Below are 18,992 nucleotides of genomic sequence, written 5' to 3' on the forward strand. Positions count from 1 at the left end.
GTGAAATATTAATTCTATTTTTATAACTTACTGTGACTCTCTCATTTCTATATTGTGTGCATGGTTTATGGCGCTTTTTAAATAATTATCTAACCAAACGATAAGAAACTCTAGTCACCAAGATGGTCACTTTAATTTTTACTTTTTAATGCCAGTTTGTAAATTTAAATATCGAATTGTAGGATACTGTAACCTTGCAAAGCAGATGGATACGCCCATTTCCTTGTTTTTCACTGCCGAATCCATCTTGTTAAGCTCCCATTTGAACCGTTTGAACCCGTTTAGAAAGTGGAAGGACCAATCAGCGACGAGGGGCAGTACTTTCAGGCACGGCAGAGTCGTGACGTAAACAAACAGCAACAAGAGGCCAGTGCAATTATGGCATAAGAGCTTAGCGTGGATGCTGCTGAAGCGTAAGTTTTATCAGAACTTGACGACATTTCTCTGTTAAAAGAAGAACAAAGAACAGCAGTGAGTTGTTTTGTTTTCAAAAATGACAAAAGTCGAGTACTTACATGTCTATATTCGCCATGTTTTGTGTTATTCCTCCATAGCTGCTACGTCCTGTGTTTTGTTGCTCTGATTGGCTTGTAGAGATGTGACAGAACGTTCATCCAATCACTGAGTTTTTTCAAAGCCTCTGCCTTTTCTCAAACGTTTCCTTTTGAAGCCTTCCCAGATGGATGTGTGAAACACATCCATCTGGCGTGTCAGGTTAAGGATACTGTCAATAGGAGAAAAAATGACAATAAGCATCTTTTTCCCTCATAAAAATCCTAGATAGGGCATCAGTATTAACACTATTATTAAATATGATACACACATGCACAAACTGCATCTGATGATCATGCACTAATGAAGAGAAATGCCAGGACCATTTTAAACTTTAGTCCTTACCAGAGACTCTGAACCAGAGTCCTCCCAGTTCCCATCCCAAGCCTCAATTTACAGCAGCCACTGTTGCCCTTAATTTACAGTTTTTCTCCATTGGTTTGGCTCATTTCTTGAAACCGAAATTACATTCTCAAAATAACATGGACAAACCTCCAAACCACTTGGCAATTGTTCACAACAGAATTGAATTTCTCAGCAAATGTCTCAGTACATATCTCAATGTCTCAGTACATCTCTGCAAATGATTAAGTACAGATAGCCTGCGTTTAGCATAATTCCCAAGTGAATAGACCTTGTTGATCTAAACTGATTGTTGACTTCTCAGCCTAATGGTTGTTCTCTCCAAAGCATGTCAGCATCATTTCATTGTATAAGTCATCACATGCACAATAGTCTGTTCAATTGTCAAAACTAGTCAAGAACAAACTGTAAAACCATGAAAAGCATACATGAATCTCTTGGAACATTGGATAAATTAATTAATTGACAGTCAGGTGAAACTAGAACTTGACTAACGAAGGAGGAGTTTCACACATCTCAGATGACCAATCAAACAGTGTGTTTAGTTACCTGATAGGTGCTGTCCATGATTGTGAATGCTTCCAAACATGTATATATGGAGCTTGTTTTTTGTTTATGTGTTTATATTACAGATTGTTATGCTGTATGCGTTTTCTTTTTACTCTGATGTATGGAAGTTACTTAATGTATGTGGATAAAAAGTTACAATTTCCTTGGCAGTATGAGTGCAATGTGTGATGTCAAACCTTGGAGGCTACTCTTACTGTGAAATCCTATTTTCTTTTTTTTCCCAGTTTTTCACACAATTGTATTATGTCAGCGAGACAAAAAAAAAAAACTAGCACAGTAACCATTGTCAATGAAGGACTGGGCTAAGACTGAGAGATGGACATGAGGGATATTTCAATGGTCATCTGCCATGGTGACAAAACATCAAAACATTTTGATTTGCAGTGCTTACACAATACCAAAGGGACAATGCATTTTGGGGGCACTGACTATTTATGAGAATAGGATTAAGTTTTGAAAAATGAGTAAACAGTTTTGGGAGAGATATGAGCTTTTGCAAGTGAACCATGGTGTTGTGCTGAACCATCCAGGTTATTTTGGCAAAAGCACCAAGAGTGTTGAGAACGTCCTGTCTGTTTTAAGAAATGAGCCAAAGCAACTGAGAAGGATCTTTGCATTTTTGGTGGCACTGGCTATTTATATGGGAAAGGAATTTAGCTTTGAAGCATGAGTGAACAGTTTTGGGAGAGATACGAGCTTTTGCAAGTGAGCTATGGTGTTGTGCTGAACTGTAAGACTGTTTTGCCAAATAATCTTAGAGTTTTGAGAATGTAATTTCGGTTTCAAGAAATAAGCCAAACCAATGGAAAAAAACTGTTATAAGGAGTAAATTTATAGCTTCCATTAGAACTGAGTGGCCTGCTTGGCTTTCATGTGAAGTTTTTGCAAACTCCAAGCTGGCTTTCGTGTGTTTTGCACTGAGGAGAGGCTTCCGTCCAGCCACTCTACCATAAGAACTAGAGTGCTGCAGAGATGGTTGTCCTTCTTGAACTTTGTCCCATCTCTACACAGTATATCTGAAGCTCGGTAGAAGTGACCATGGGTTCTTGGTCACCTCTTTTACTCCTCTTACGCCTTTCTCCTCAGATGGCTTAGTTTTGTCAGGTGACCAGCTCTTGGAAAAGTCCTGGTTGTGCCAAACTTGTTCTATTTGAGAATTATGGAGCCCACTGTGCTCTTGGGAACCTTTAGTGCAACAGAATTTTTTGTAGCCTTCCCTAGATCTGTGCCTTGCAGCAATCCTGTCTCTGCATGCAGTTCTTTTGACCTCATGGCTTGGATTTTGCTCTGATATGAATTATCAGCTGAGGCCTTCTTTAGAGGTATGTGTGCCTTTTGAAATCATGTCCAATTTAACTTACCACAGGGGGACTACAATCAAGCTGTAACATCTCAGCAAAGATCTAGAGAAATAAGAGGAACCTGAGCTAATTCAAGTGTTTTTGCAAAAGAGTCAGAATGCTTGTGTAATGTCATATCAGTCATTTGCAAAAATGTTTCAACTGTAGCATCAGGCTGCAACATAAGAAAAACAAAAAAAATGAAAGGGGTCTGAATACTTTCTGAATGCATCATACCCACTAGGCTACCAGCACCTCATTGGCGTGTTTTCTTCATGAATGCATGCTTAACTTTGTTAGTGATCTCCGGGTCTCCTCCCACTTGGTGACTCTAAATCGCTTGTAGGTGTGACTGTTAATTTACCTGTGACTGACAGGTGACCTGTCCAGGTTCTACCCAGGCTTTTACCTACTTTTGGTTCCAGCACCCCCAGGACCCAAAATGGGATTATTCAGAAGATTATGAACACATAGACTGCACACAATACACATATTTACTCCTTTGACAAACAGCCGTTTATTATGTACATCTACAGTAAAGACCATTAATAACAAATGTCAGTCCTTCAAGGCTTTCTCATTTACTATTAAATACAAGTCAAGGTGGAACATGACAAAAGTGCAGATGGATTTGTTTAGCAGCTATTTGTGATTTATCTAAGGGTCCATGTGATTGCTGCCACATGATAAGAGCACAGTGACATCTTTGGGGAATTGTATATGTAAATATAAGGAATTGTGTAAAACTTGCTCTGGTTTCTAATGTTTTTTTTTTTTTTTTTTAAATTTGGTCTGCATCGTCACTGGTCTGAGCCCTGACTGAGCGTAACAGTAGGACAGAGCTCACAGTAACTAGTACACTAACAGTAACTAGTACACTTCTTACAGGTGTACGTCTGACCGTCAAATATCAAATTGTTCTTTTTAAGTTAGCAAATAAAACAGCAAAACCAGCTGTTCATTATTTTGAGCTCAAATATACAAAACTGACATGTGACAAATTTAACAACAGAAAAAAGGAAATAAGTTTGCAGAAGTGCTTCAAAATGAGAATCAGTACAAAGCTCAGAAACAAAATGTCTCTGCATTGTTGGTCCTGACACCAGCAGAAATGTGTAAATGTAGAGGCAGGCAGAAAATGTACACAGAACAATTAGCAGTAGCACTAATTCATTTAAAAACTGAACCAGGACAGAGGTGTTCACTATGATGAATACTCAGCGTAAATACTACAAATTCATAATTTCATGCCTGCAAATTATATACAGACAACTCCATTTTTAATACCCTAAATAATCCCAAAGACTGTTTATCTCTGAAGGCCACTCTCCAAGACGGTTCATCTAAGATGCTGTAAATCTCAGAACAGAAACACACGCTAAAACTTTTGAAACAAAATTGGCTTAAAGTTCCGTTAAGTGTTAAGGAAAGGATTAAAGTAACAGTTAAGATACCAAAAGTAAAAAAAATCTGATAACAAAACATTTAATAAGGCAAAGTAAACAGTCTGCATACAGGAGCAAGCATAGCTTATGTAGCTCCATTAGCTGTGCCAGTTACGTTACAAAGCAGCTACATAGCCTCTGTATCTACATTATCTATGTAGTTAAATTAGCTTTAGTCAAGTTTGCTAAACCTCACATTGCTAAAAATAACTGAGCTATAGATTACAGAGCTACATAGCTAATGTAGCTAAAGCTAAGCACACATGAAGCTATGTCAGCTACAAATGCTAAATGTCTACATAGCTATGTTAGCTTTAGTTAAGTTTGCTAAAGCTGATGTTGCTAAAGCTTAGCTCACAAAGCAGCTACATTAGCTATGTATCTATGTAGCTACATGAACTTAAGCTAAGTTTGCTAAAGCTAACTTAGATGTACATAACAAAGCTATGTAGTTAACATAGCTAAAGCTAAGCAGACAAAGCAACCATGTAGGCTACACAGATACGCTAGCTATGTAGCTATGTTAGCTTTAGCTATATTTGCTCAAGCTCACATTGCTAAAGCTAACTTAGCTACATTGGCTTATGCTGTTACTTTAGTTATGTAGCTAACATAGCTACAGCTAAGCTCACAAAGCAGCTACATAGGCTGTTTATCTACATAGCTAGGTTAGCTTTTGTCGTGTTTGCTTAAGCTCATGTGGCTAAAGCTTACTTAATCATTAATAACAGAGCTACATAGCTAACGCTAAGCTCACAAAGCAGCTACATAAACTACATAGATACGCTATCTATGTAGCTATGTTAGCTTTAGTAACTTCTCTTAAGTTCACTCTGCTTAAGCCAACTTGGCTACGTTGGCTTATGTAGTATTGTTACCTATGAAGCTAGAGTAGCTATGTTAGCTTGAGTTAAAGCTAATGGAGCTATATCAAGCCACAGTTTGTACAACTTCTTCTAAAACAGGTCTATACAAAACTTCATCCTGAATTATAACACTGGTCTTTTTCTCTGTTAAATTAATGAAATGTTTTTTAGTCTGTAATGTTTACCATGTGGTTATATCATGGATGTAACTGCTAGGCTTTGTTTATGTATAAAGTTAAATTAAAAAAAAATCTAAAAACTGGAAATCTGTTGTAACAGCAAATTACACTTTCATTTCTGAGATATATGGCATCTCATATGAACGGTATGTGAGAGTGGCCATCAGAGATGTACAGTATGAAGCCAGACCCCTCTCAAATAATCCGTAATACTCAAAACAAACTTTGATTTTGTCCAACAGTCTTGGACACAGAATTACTACCTTGTGTTAAAAGGAAAGGCCTAAAGTTAATGAAAACATGAGATTACAGTGATGTTAATCAGGCAGACAAGCATATTTCCCCGTTCCTTGGCTTAATCGCCAAGCCAGTTCAAGTATTTGTAAACAGGACCCATCCTCACTGAATGCAAAAAGTAGCATTGAGTGGTGTATTTTTAAAAATGCATTCAAGTGTGGTCTGTTCTTAGCTCCAGTAAAACATATATCCCCTAGCATCCAGCTGTTGCTAAGTTTTGTGTTAATTTGACACAATAAAGGAGTTTATACAGCGCTAAAATGAGTGGACAGATGCAATGCTGTTTCGTGTACATTATCAAGTGATAGAACATGAAAGTTATGACTGCTCATGCTCACAGTCCAGTGTATGTGACTGGTGTGACACCATGAATCAGCAGTGTCGGCCCCAGATTATTGGTGACTGCCTCTAATTGAGCCAAATACTGCTGTGAGAGGTTACGTTGAGCAGGAGGCCGCGGCAGGTACAGGAAGCACACAGCAGATTGTGAGCTGTGCTCCAGCAGCATCGAGTTCACTGCAGACAGGAAGTCCTCAGACAGAGTGTCCTTTGGTTCTCCAGCTGGCTGAATGTGGTGCTGCACCACAGTGTCCCATGGCACGATCTTTATAGACGCCCTAATCCTCAGCTTCCTCAGCAGCTCTCTGAACGCCTCCTCATTTACCACCCAGCCTTGGTCGTTGGACTCTGTCTCCACATTCAGGAAGATTCTCATCCTTGCACGGCGCCACTTATTGGACATGTTGAGCACGCAGGCCATCTGAAGCAGGAAGAGGCTGCACACATCCTCGTAATCACGGCTGCCAGGCTGGAGTAGGTTGAGAGGCCATATGTCTATTGTCCGATCGGAGCCATCTACTTTGCTATCTTTATCCTCGCCCTCCAACTGGAAAAAGTAGCGAGCGAGACACACGTTCTTCCCCATTTTTAAGGCGTCAGAGACAATGCCGACATACTCCTCAGGGGACAGCGAGTGCGGGCTCTCAACATGTCGCACTGGCGGGAAGTGAGCCTGAAGAGAAGGCAGGTCAACTCCAAAATTATACTCGTCTTCACTCCCTCGTCCCATGGAAGAGTTACAGAAGGCCGTGTCCTGCAGGAAGAAGTCGTCTGGGGTGCAGCTGTCATAGAAACCCAAAATCAGGGTGTTGGGCTTCATGCCACCTTTGGGAGAAAATAATAAAAACTTTCAAGTCTTTGGGTGAAGCGAGAGCAGCAGCATGATGGGAAAAGAAATCAGAGGCTTACCTAGGCCTGTGATTCGCAGCAGATGCTGTGTTCCTTGTCTGACAGAAGGAGATAGTGAGAGGTCAACAAAGGCCTTCACATCCAGTTTATCAACCAGGCTCAACCAGAAGTTGTACTGCTGCTGCACCGGGTCTGTAGGCAGGGTGTCTAAAACAAGGGGGAGACAGACAGATGTTAGGAGTATGAAGGAGAAAAGTGGAGGAATCAGTCTTCAAGATCTTCATCTACTTTGGCAGCACAGTGTAACGCACATATAACATCCACCAATATCTTTAAGGGGGGGAATGTATAGCCTTCAGCATTAATAAAGGTACAATATGCAGAATTTTACACTGATACAGTATGTCCCTTTTAATCAAGAAATGACTGCCCCTATGATATTTTTGAGTAATTACACTATCTCAAAGATTTCCAATAGTTTTGAAAGCCAGATAAAACCTTAATTTTATAGTTGTAACACTTGTCTTATCTTGCTTGCTGCCTGCCATAACAGAGCCACAGTCACACACATGAAATGTTTATCATCACTGTTAAAACACTACATGTTGGACTGCTGTACAGGGATTTTTGTTTTGTGCTGTTCATTTGTGATGGACCATCACTATTCCCTGCCATCGCCTGTGTGTTCTGTCACTCAAATCCCCCCCAAAAAGCACTCCATACCCGCAGCCTCTGGCCCCGGTAAGATTGTTGTGGCCACACAAGACACAAACGAACCATGTAAGGACAAGTTACTCAGCGTCACCTTCCTCTACTGCTTTGTTTTTAATTTAACCAAGGACTCTATTAGTTAAAAAATGCCCTCCATAACGTACATTTATTAAACAATGAAAATACCTGTTTTTGTTTCATGGATGAATTTCACATAATGGGGGAGAAAATCTGTTAAAAGTGGCCTTCTTGGCGAACAATGTGAGAAATCCATCCATGAAAGGAAAATGGGGGTTTACTTTTCAGTAAGTACATCTTATGGAGTGCGGTTATTGATGAATTCAGTTCTCAGTTCATCACAGGAAGTAAACAGTAGAGCTGGACAGAGCTTGGCAGAGAGTCTCCACATCATATTCTGTTTTGGTTTTGACAGAGGGCATTCTGGAATTAACATATACTGTTAACAGAGTGTGCAAGATGCAGCAGTAAAATCATATTAACCTATACAGAACTGTACAGAACTTTCAGGATATTTGGGCCTAAAGTTGGCCGGCCTGAAGGCATGGGATAATAACTGGCTGAAAAAGTCCACACCTTCAGAGTGGAGTTGATGTGCAGACCTGGGTCAAGGCACATCGGGTCCCGTGATGAATCTTTGGCACCCTAAATACCTAAAATGTATGCACAAGACTGGACATAAATATAGAGATATGCAATAATAATTTTACTACACTGTTTATACTGATGTAGTGACAATAATCAACGATTAAAATCACTTAATCTACAGTTAGTGATTTGTTCTTCTTTTTTTAAACATCTCTGTCTTTTTTTAGAATGAGAAAAACAAAGTATACAAGATGTCAAATGAACAATTCTTAAGGAAAAAGAAAGGAAGTAATACAAAATACAATGAAAAAAAAAACACAGATCAGTAGTCCCACAGACATTTAACTCTCTTCATCAGTCCAAGCTTCACTTGATAAACCATTACTGCCAAGAAATCTATTAAAAAAAAAAATTCCATACATTCCAAAACTTGTTGAGTTCATTCTTTGTAAAATAAGTGAGGTTTTCAAGAGCAAGAAAAAGGGTCATTCCTTTCAACCACTGAGAGACACCACAGGTTGGTCGTTGTTTCCAAAAACGAGCAATACATCCTTTAGCCTCCAAGAAACACACATTAAGCAGTGACTTTAAATGGTTTGATACTACAAAATCATCTGGGTAGATGTTAAGAAGGCATAGTTTGGGGTTAAGAGGGACTTCTTTACCAATAATTTTGCTGCATATATTTACAACACTTTTCCAAAAACTAAATATTAATGGGCATTCCCACATGCAATGAAACAGAGACCCCTTCTGGTCACCACATTTAATGCACGTATCAGGAATATTTGGGTTAAATTGGTGGTCTTGCTGGAGTACTGTATTGTCTACTAAACCATTTATATTGCAGTAATTTGGACTGAATATTACCTGTTTGAGTTTGAACTAAAGAACATGCCTCTGACCATTCTTCCAGTGTTATGTCCACCTGTAAATCCTTTGTCCACGCCCGTAAAATTTTACCTGATGATGCATTGCAACTGCACACAAACATATCACACAGTCAAGACACCTGACCCTTAGCCTCCAGATTTTCAAAAGTTATGTCCTCTAAAGAGGAGAGAGGGGGGAGCGCTAAGCTATGCTTTTGCCTGGACATTATAAAACTTGTGTGTGTTTACTGGGAATTTGGTATACAGCTTGAAGTTCTATGAATGACATAAATGTATTTCCAGAATAAAGATCCAGTTAGTGATTTGTACCTGTTGGGGGAAAACAGCTGGTGACTCATGGGCTAAACCAGCGTTTCAGAACTTTTCTGCCAGCCCCCTCTTGGCAAATGAAAATATTTTCAAGCCTCCCCACACCTCTTACTATGCACATCAATCCATAAAAGTGCATCAATACTTACAGAAAAATCCACTGAAGACAAATTTTCTATCCCTACACTTGCCTGGAAGTCCACTCACAAAGCTTATCCTCCTCTTATAGTTGTGTGAAATAGCATCCCATATATTGTTTTTGTTTGGTCTTGATGCAGTCTTTGGTAGTAGGCTGTACTTTTAGTGTTACTGGATTGTCTTGTCTCAAAATCAAATCAAATAAATCAAATAAAATCATACAACTTTACATTTACTACAGTTTTAAAGCAGCCGTACAGGTGTAAAAGATGTTCTTTGGAAATGTCAAAGTAAAAAAAAGAAGTGAAAAAAGGATTTCTCTTTCTTCCCTTTCTACCTTAAATCACATGTACATGATCTTATTTCAAGGATTTAATGTTGTAATGCTTCAAACTAGACACCAGGAGGCAGTAAGAGAAACTGAGCTGGTGAGAGAGTTAGGAAAAACTGTTTGTGTAGCCTTGACTCTGTATATTTTCACAGAATTTGGTTGTAAGCAAATGAGAAGGAAGACATCTGTCAAGTGTAAACTCTCAGGTCTGGTTCTTTAAAGCAAACTTGCTATCTCATAAATAATGTAAGGAAGCAGCAGATGGAAAGTGAAAACCCAGGAGGAATCCTTCCATGAGGGTGCCTGCAGACCTGAGCTGGTTTATACTGTTATAGCAGTAAAATTAACTCTGTGTCTTCCTCTTGATTAGTTGCTAAAAAAACTATGTCTTGATTCCACGTTGATTCAATGCATACATGAAGAAATTACAATATCAATTCACTTATTCCCTGTACTCTGGTTGGAAATTTCAGAATTACTGTTTTCTATTTCAGGGATTTTTTTTTTGCCTTTGACTGTAAATCAAATGCTGACAGATTATCTAAAAGAAAGGCAGATTTGGGGATTTAATTTTCATCACTATGAATCTCTCTGCCCTTAAGGAGGTTTATAAGGAGCTCTATTTTTATATTTTCAAATCCAGATTATTATGAGACATTGTTCACATGTTTACTTGATCTTGGAGGGGTCTAATGTTAGTATTTACTCATAAACAAAATGAGAGAGAGAAAATTATTTTTAGCACTTCATTCAACTCAAATGCCCTGGCCCTCTGTAGCATCCTGAAAGAAGAAATTATGAATTACCAAATGACCAACTACAATAAGGTTGCTATTGTTTCATCCACACTTAAACCAGTCTGAATAAATGCTTTACATAGTTGCAGCCCTATTGAACCTCAACAGTTTTATGAATTTCTAAACCCACGCGTTATGACCAAAGGGGGATTCATTTATATTTTTTTCAAAAAATTCAAATAGAAGTACTTTGAAATGATTTACTAGAAGAATAATTACCTTTAACCCAACACTATTTGATGCATTTTTACCTTTTTTTGACTTGTTTAGGTCAGTTAATCACCAACAGCCTCCATATCCATCTCATAAGTATTGCATCATGTGGCAGGGTGGAGCTTTCTTTTCAGGCGTTCTTAAACACAGATTTCAGCGTCACACTTCGACCAAAGTGCAAAATATCAATTCATTAAAATTCCAGCACAGCCTAGTTTTTCCCCCTGGCATTGAGAACAACACATTCATTAGGTTCAGTGATGAAACAATTGTTCTTGATTGCAGTTTTAATTTGGCATTTTATAATTCCTTATTTCAGGCTCAGTTCAGCTGCATTAATGGGCACCAAGAATTGAATTTCCCTCATTTAAATGTGCATTTTAATGACTGAGGGGTAAAATGATCACACGAATAACAACAGTTTAAATTTAGCCTGGATATGATGCTATGTATTTTATTTAAGAAAAACAATAAATTTGTGTTTACTTTAACTGAATAAAGCATTCTTAAATTATTTGGTGAAGGAAATTTTACTAGAATGCAGAATAAATCTGATCCTTTATTTGACCGTTTTCATCTTATTGGACCATTTAGCTACCTTTGCTCAAGGGTTGTGTGTGCCACTAAAATCCCACTCCCAGAAAAACGTTGAGACACTGATTAAAAAGTAAATAACAACAGAATGTGAAGATCTAAAAATATGGGGAAAACATATTAAAATTGCACTTTCATTCATGCTACTGTTGTTTAAATTCATTTTCTCTCATTAATCCACAGCCAGTATCCCATAATGACGAGATGAAAAAAGAATTTTAAACATTTTTGCAATGTATTAAAAAATAAAAAAACCCTGAAATATCATGTTGACATTAGTATTCAGACCATTTGCAACAATATTTTAAATATTGCTCAGGTTCCCTCTATTTCTCTGGATATTTGCTGAGATGTTTCTACACCTTGATTTGAGTTCACCTGTGGTAAATTAAAATTATTGGACATGATTTGGAAAAATTCAAAATAACTGATGATAAACTAGCTAAATATACTTGTGTGCATTATCTGAGGCCATTTATTCATAATATCCTCTCATTACTTGATATTACAAGTAAGAAGATTGATCATATCATCTCGTTTGATGTCTGAAAGATGACATTAATACCAATTTTACCTCTTAATTACTCTAATAATTAGGATTAGCATCTTGTTGCTATTTATAATGTTACTCTGACAGAAGACACATAGAATTCACGCAAAGCATCATGGAGGCTAGGAATAAGGTGGAAACATGTTAGTGACATGATTTGGTGTGTTAAGATCATCCCAGAGAGGCTGAGTCTTCCTCTTTGAGGACCAGGACAAGTTCTGTGAAAGACTGCTCTGTCCCAGCCTTTCTGGAAGTTGCTGCTAGCATCATGCTCCAGATGCCTATACTAGAATTGACCCTTTGTCCAGCCATGCCTTCCAAACGTAATGATGCAAGGTCAGATAGAATATCTTGTGGCAGGGATCCTTCCCATTTGACACAATTGAAAATAACCTGGGATCTGAGTAACCACTAATTATCACATTCTGTTTTTATTTAAATTATCCCAAATTTTTGGAAATGGGTTTGCATCTATCAAAGCCCCCCTAACATAAGAGGCTAAAAGCAGCCCTGGTGGAGGGCTGAACCATGTGGGGAACATGATTCAAAGATAAGAATCTTTTAATATTGTTAGCTGCAAATTGCCATCACAGACCATCCAAAGAGAATTACCCAGATCTCCCAGCTGCACGTGGCCCAACACGAACAGTCCTCCCTTTTTTAGCTGGTTGACGAACAGGATGAGCTGACAGGAAGAGCGAGGGTTGGCCACCATTAACAGCACTTGTGGCCGCCAGAACTTCACATGGTCCTTCCTCACATCGAGCATCAACAGATACTTCCGCACCTGAGGAAAGAAAAAGATAGAGCTGCAGAAATACTGTGGCATTTGTTTGGATTCTTTGCAGGCATACTACCTGAGGAAGTAGGTACAACTCAATAATGACAGAGACTTTATTGTAAAAAGACCAGCACCTCTGACATTTTAAATTTTCTTGGACTCAGTAATGACCTCATGTTACAGAAATATAAAACTTGTCCAGCAGTTATGGTTACTCCCAGCAAAAATCTAACAAACCTCCATCAGCACCTGCAGCACAACCTGGAAGAACTGCACCATAAAGAGCAGAACATCAAGTTCAAAATGCCTATGCTGTACTGCACTTGTTTCATCTATAGGTTTTGTCATGTGTGGTAAATGTGTTTTTGGTTGTATTTTGGCCACAAAGGTGCATCACCACTGTCAAAACTGTTAGAATTATCTATCATCAAATACTTGTAAACCCGAGACTTTGTTAATCTGAATCTGACTCTAATAAGACAATTCTATTTCCTACTGAAGCTTTTCTCCATTTCCCTCTCTCACTTTTGATGGCTTATATCAGACATGTATGGTTTGTAAAACTATAAATGTTTGCAGAAGTTATACATTTGCTGTACATAAGTGCGCATAGTTTAGGAAACCTTAGTTTTGCAAACTATGGACACAGTTTCTGTACTCCTTCAAGCCTTAAGCTATTTTTTAACCATTTTGTCTCACCTGGACTTATTGTCTTAAAAAAACATCACTCCTGTGTCAACAGCTCTAAATGTCATATTTCTCACAGACAACATAGACAAAGTAAACAATAATTATTAAGACTTTTTGGCACAAACTTGTTCTCCCATCTCTTGGAGACCAAAACTGTAAACAGTATTCAGTGACAAAAAATATTTAAAATATTTACAAAAAAGTTCTTATGCTTCTTTGCATTAGCTCTATTTGTGCCATTATTCAAAGCAGTTCCTGTCTGCAGTGGTACATAAGGCCATATCACAGGCTCTGAGGGCCATATAACAGGCTCTGAGGGACACATCATAGGCTTACTGTCGCTCTTTCTCTCTATTCTGAATATTCTATTGCTTGCTAGTGGTGAATTCTCTTAGATATTAACTTCTGCATTCACACATCACTTATCTCAAATCTGAAGTCTTATCAAGGGGCTGGCATGAAAAACTTAAGTTAAAGCAGCTGATACCTGATGGAAAATGAGTGCCTGGCTGATGTATCCCCAGCTGCTGGTGGGCGATCTGTAGTGGAGGAAAAGCAGCAGCAAAAGAAGGAGGACAATACTGCCCGAGGAATATACAGGGTTAATGACGAACATCATCACCAGACAGCTCAGGATCCCCAGCAGGCAGGTGTGCCAGGAAAAGAACTGGAAGGTCGGTCTGGTACACAGAGAAAAAAATAAAGCTGTCAGACTGAGAAAACAGAGAGGAGGTAAGACAATCAATAACACATTTAATTTATCATAGAATATTTGATTAGGGATGGTAGCAGCTCAGTCAATAAGGATGGGTTGGAAAATAGAGGGTTGCTGATTCAAGTCCTGGACCAAGTATGGCTAGCAGCTGGAGAGGGGTGAGTTCACCGAGCATGGTAACAAACCAGACTGCTCAGGGCCTCTTTATCTGCCCCCTCACTCTGACATCTCTCCATAATGCATGTCTGTATGTCCTTTCAGCATGTACTGTGTAGTTAAAGTTGTTATTTCACTTGGGATTAATTTAGTAAATAAAACAGAATTTAAAAAAGGCATTTAGAAAAAAATCTAATGGCATTACTGTCATCTATGTGACAGTAATGGTATAAAAAAAATGAGAAAAAAATGCCAGACTTTTGGCTTTCTAATTCTACATTTTAAGCCGGCACTCACTGAACCAGAATACCTCAAGCTACCCCACCTTCCAAGTTTTTCTGGAACCACTGGGCCATTCTAGGGTTTTCTTCTTACATCTTAAGCCAGAGTGCATGACACATAATGCTGAAATACGAGTAAATAAGGGTAATTCCTTTTAGATTTTTACCCAGAATGAAGGATTTTCTTCTAAATTTTGTTCTGACAATGTGGCTTAATTGTTGGATTAGTGGACATTTTTTTACGTTGCAATATTCACTGGCTGACTGATTCTAAGATTTCATTTAAAGTCTTAAATGGCCAGTCTCTTACCTTTTCTAAACCAATAGGTTTGCTGTATTCTTTACTAGGTTTTACTGATACACAGCAACAACTCAGATCTGAAGCTCAGTTCAGACCAAAGATTCACGACACAAAGAGACTGTTTCAAAGTATTGCAGGGAACAGTTGCAGCCATTTAAATTAAGCCACTGTACCTTAATTCAGGCTGATGAATAATTCTGACTGAGGGAAAGTTAACGGAAAAGAATACTGAACTGCCAAACTGCGAGAAAAGAAAAAAAACTCTGCAGGTGTAGCGATGTAGTTAGTGCTGTCTTTCTTGTAGAGACACACTGATCACACAGTATCTTAAATAATTCACTTTGAACTGATAGACATAACTGTTTACACAGATGGAAACCATGCATTGTCTCCCCCAATGGCAGCAGTGTGAGCTGACAGGCTTTGAAAATGATGCAGCGCTGCCAGTTGCAAGCAGCTGCAAGTTTTGCTTTGTTTGGTCTAATTTCTGAGTTTAAATCAGTGCATTTGTCCAATTCAGTGGTTCTAAACTTTTGGATCAGGACCCAAAAGTGGGTGGAAAAAATGTGACACAGAGTCTATTCAACTCTATAAAAACATGCCAGTTTTTTTTGATTACCCATATTTTTTAAACTGTCTTAGGCTGAAATTGTAGTATTTTTCATTGAATAAATCTGACTGATTGAAAAATCTCATCAGGCTTCTTAATTGGCAAATTCTCATAGATGATGGTGGGTCTGAGGCTAGACCAGTTAAGAATCATTGGTCTTAATTCTGTCTTTAAATATTTCATTGTACATATCTTAGGCAGACTTCACCTAACAGATGAAAATCTTAAGCATGCAAAATAAACAGTAGATTGTCTACAATAAACAGGAAAATTACTGCTGGGGAGGAAATCATATTTTGCTTGTCTTGAAATGAGATGAGCTGTCACTACATCTTAATTTCAAGAAACCACGATAACTTCCATCTTCAACTGATATCTGCATTTATTAACAACAACACAGGCCTTATTTAGTGTGTTTTATATCCAGAAATATGATTTTTATGTGCAATTGTCAGCTGAATGTGGCTTTTGCGAAGGGAAATTAGTTATTTCTATTACACTGGCTAAGATTTGCTTTTTTGCAGTTTGTATGTTTGGAACTAATCCATCTGTTCATGTGGTTTTGTTTTACAATTTAACTAGTATGTGTGTGTGTGTGGGTGGGGGTGGGTGTGTGTGTGTGTGTGTGTGTGTGTATTTTACCTGAAATTTGGAGCAGATGCCCATTCCAGAGCCAAACAGGCCAGATCAACCGCAGCGTATGCGAGCAGGTAAAACACAGTCACCATGGCTGCTACAGAGTTCAGCTCACCTGCAAATACTACACACTGAAACACAGACACCACAAAATAAACCTCAGGATACTGCTTGTAGTTTAATATGATAGTGAGCTGCAGAAAATCTACTCACCTGTGCCAGACCCCAGGTGTACAGCACTGCCACCCATGGGTTCCCCGAGCTTGACGTGATAGCAGCAGGGGCTAATGGCAAACCTGTGAGGATATCAGAAGTCTCTTTAGAAATAACTGTAAGCTAAGAAACCATTATTGAGTGGAGTTGTATCTTTACCAAAGAGGTGATCCACAGCGAGTGCATGGAGGATACGAGATGCTCCGATTAAGGAGCACATAGCAGCTGAGAGAGAAGCACAGTATATCCCGATGGTGACGAACGGGGGCCAGATGTTTATTTTCTGCAGGAACCCGTAATCCTGAATCAACATGGTCCTGAAGGAAAAGAAAAAAAGGCTTATTTAAAATATTTATGCGTGTAGTAATATCAGCTCACGCTATAATGACACTCGTCATACCTGTCACAGGTGGCGCTGACCATGAGAAGTAGGAGGACGTACACTGTGAATGTGTAAAAGACTGCTGAGATGGTGCCTTTAGGGATGGCAACACTTGGGTTCTTCAGCTCCCCTGCAGAGATGTAGGGAAGAATAAATGTCAGAAAGAGCGTGTTGGTGTGTTAAAGCAACATAACAGTGCAGATGCATGATCAGCAAATTATATTTGATAAGGGACAGGCAAAATATCCATGCAGCAACACACTTTCCTGACTTGTGTGACACAATTATCCAGTTTCTGGTGCCAAAAAAGGCCTTTTTAATTTAGAAAAAACACCACCATGTCACTAACTCATGACTCTTTATTGTAAATGTGGTGACAGGAATAAGGGGAACATGAATGAAATTTGATAAACAAAAGAGGAAGAAATCTAATAGTAAAATTAAAGAAGATACAGGAGGAGGGAAAAAGATTAGGTGTGACAAATGGTTAAGTAAATCCATTAATCTTGTTTTTGACCTTTTTAGGAGCATTTTATGTCCTTCACAGTTATTAAAGAATAATGTATTATAACATAATCATAACATGGGCCACGTATCATGAACTGTATCATGTATTCCATTGCATTATGTAACAAATTTTATTGTTTTGTATTATACTGTATTGTAACATATAGTAATGTAACATATTGAACTGTATTGCATTAGAACATATCTTGACGTATTGTGGGGTATTGCATCACATCATATGGTGTTGAATTCCATCATCTCATCCCTCTGATTTGCATCCCTAATGACTTAGGTATCAAAAGAAATAGCATTTGTTCTTCAAAACTTCTCTTGAGTTGAAATAATGAAACATTGAAGTGGTTAGTTCCTACAAAGCAACTCAACTGGACAAGAGGCTGATAAAGAGTATGTATTTCTAACAGATTAAAAAATATCTTTGTCGGCACTATTATTAGCCTTTTAAATAGCTCACTATGTTTTCTACTTATCATATTAATTTACTGCTATTTTTCTCTCATGTATTATATTGCATATTTTATTCATTCCTTTAGTTCATATGATGGTTTATGTTGTAATCCCAGCTGTGAAGCAGTGTTATTTTACCAACTAAAACTATGACTGAAAATATTAGTTGCCTACCCTTTTTCCATGTAGATGAGACTAAGACGAGTTAAAAATACATATTTGATGACAAAAACTCTAATGAGACTAATAATGAATCAAATATCAAATGTATTTTAGTTTTTGTTGGATAATTTAAATCCACAATATGAGAGAGCACAAGCTGTTAGGTAGGATCAATCTGTAGCTTTTCTGCTTTTCAGATGTAGAAAGCAGAGATGCAAGCAAAGTTTTGCATCTGTATAGAAAAGTTTGATTTGGCACCAGATTCAAGCAATGCGAGTAAACGTTTTGACTAAAATGTAAGGACTAAAACTAGACTAAAATTATAGAGAGTTGAAATGAGTGTAACTAAAGCTAAAACATATTTTAATCTAAAGATTCTGCTTTTTTAAAATGCCGTTGCTTGACGGATATTAAACATTTCCTTTGATCCTTGAACTAAAAAAACTCGGCTTTAGCTGCTTTAAAAACTCTTAGTTAATATTAATTAATGAAACAGCAGGACACAGGTTCAGCTAAGTTTGTAAACAAGGTGCCCCATGTAAAGAGCCTGCAGTCTTCAGGTTTAACTCCCAATCCTGGAGCTATTTGGTGCATGCCATCCTACTCCAGTAGCTCTTAACCCGTTTCCTCTGAGCCCACTTATTATACCACCTACTGTATCTACAGAGAGCTAAGACCTTCAGGACCCAAAAGGAAAAGAGTCATATATTTCTGTCAACAAAATGCAGCACTTTTTTATTGTTTTTATATTTTACTCCAAACAAAATAGCCATCATAGAAGTGTTTTTAACAAAATATTGTTGTAAACTATTCATAAATGTTTCATCATTATTCTAGTTAGTATGAGTAAATCTAATTTTAACAACCTTAGAGCAGACAGGGATTCATGCCCCCTGAAATCACGGGTGCATCCCAAAATGCGTCTCGGACCCAGGTTAGGAACCAATGCCCTATTCCACCCCAACATAAACGCATTTCCTGACTATTTTCAGCTGCCCTGTCAGATAAAGGTTAAAAAGCCTGAGAATTCATATGATAAGGAAAATGTTTCAACTGTCTACATCTACATTTATCAGGTTGGTACCTTAAGTCACATGCTAACAATGCAACTGTCAACATACTCTTATTTCATGATGGAGAGAAATGGATTC

General features: G+C 38.0%; 1 protein-coding gene across 1 annotated transcript in view; it reads right to left on the reverse strand.

The window, feature by feature from the left end:
• Window positions 1-631: 631 nt before the first annotated feature.
• Window positions 632-18,992, reverse strand: part of slc12a9 (solute carrier family 12 member 9) — a 28,290-nt gene continuing 9,929 nt past the window's right edge. The window contains exons 7-14 of the mRNA XM_041801098.1: window positions 16,726-16,837; window positions 16,485-16,642; window positions 16,326-16,408; window positions 16,119-16,243; window positions 13,901-14,093; window positions 12,555-12,729; window positions 6,861-7,007; window positions 632-6,776 (exon numbers count right to left, since the gene is read on the reverse strand). Coding sequence (XP_041657032.1) covers window positions 5,947-6,776; window positions 6,861-7,007; window positions 12,555-12,729; window positions 13,901-14,093; window positions 16,119-16,243; window positions 16,326-16,408; window positions 16,485-16,642; window positions 16,726-16,837 — 1,823 coding nt within the window. The 3' untranslated portion in view covers window positions 632-5,946. The remainder of the gene's footprint in view (window positions 6,777-6,860; window positions 7,008-12,554; window positions 12,730-13,900; window positions 14,094-16,118; window positions 16,244-16,325; window positions 16,409-16,484; window positions 16,643-16,725; window positions 16,838-18,992) is intronic.

This window comes from Cheilinus undulatus, linkage group 12, assembly GCF_018320785.1.
Source record: "Cheilinus undulatus linkage group 12, ASM1832078v1, whole genome shotgun sequence".
NCBI lineage: Eukaryota > Metazoa > Chordata > Actinopteri > Labriformes > Labridae > Cheilinus > Cheilinus undulatus.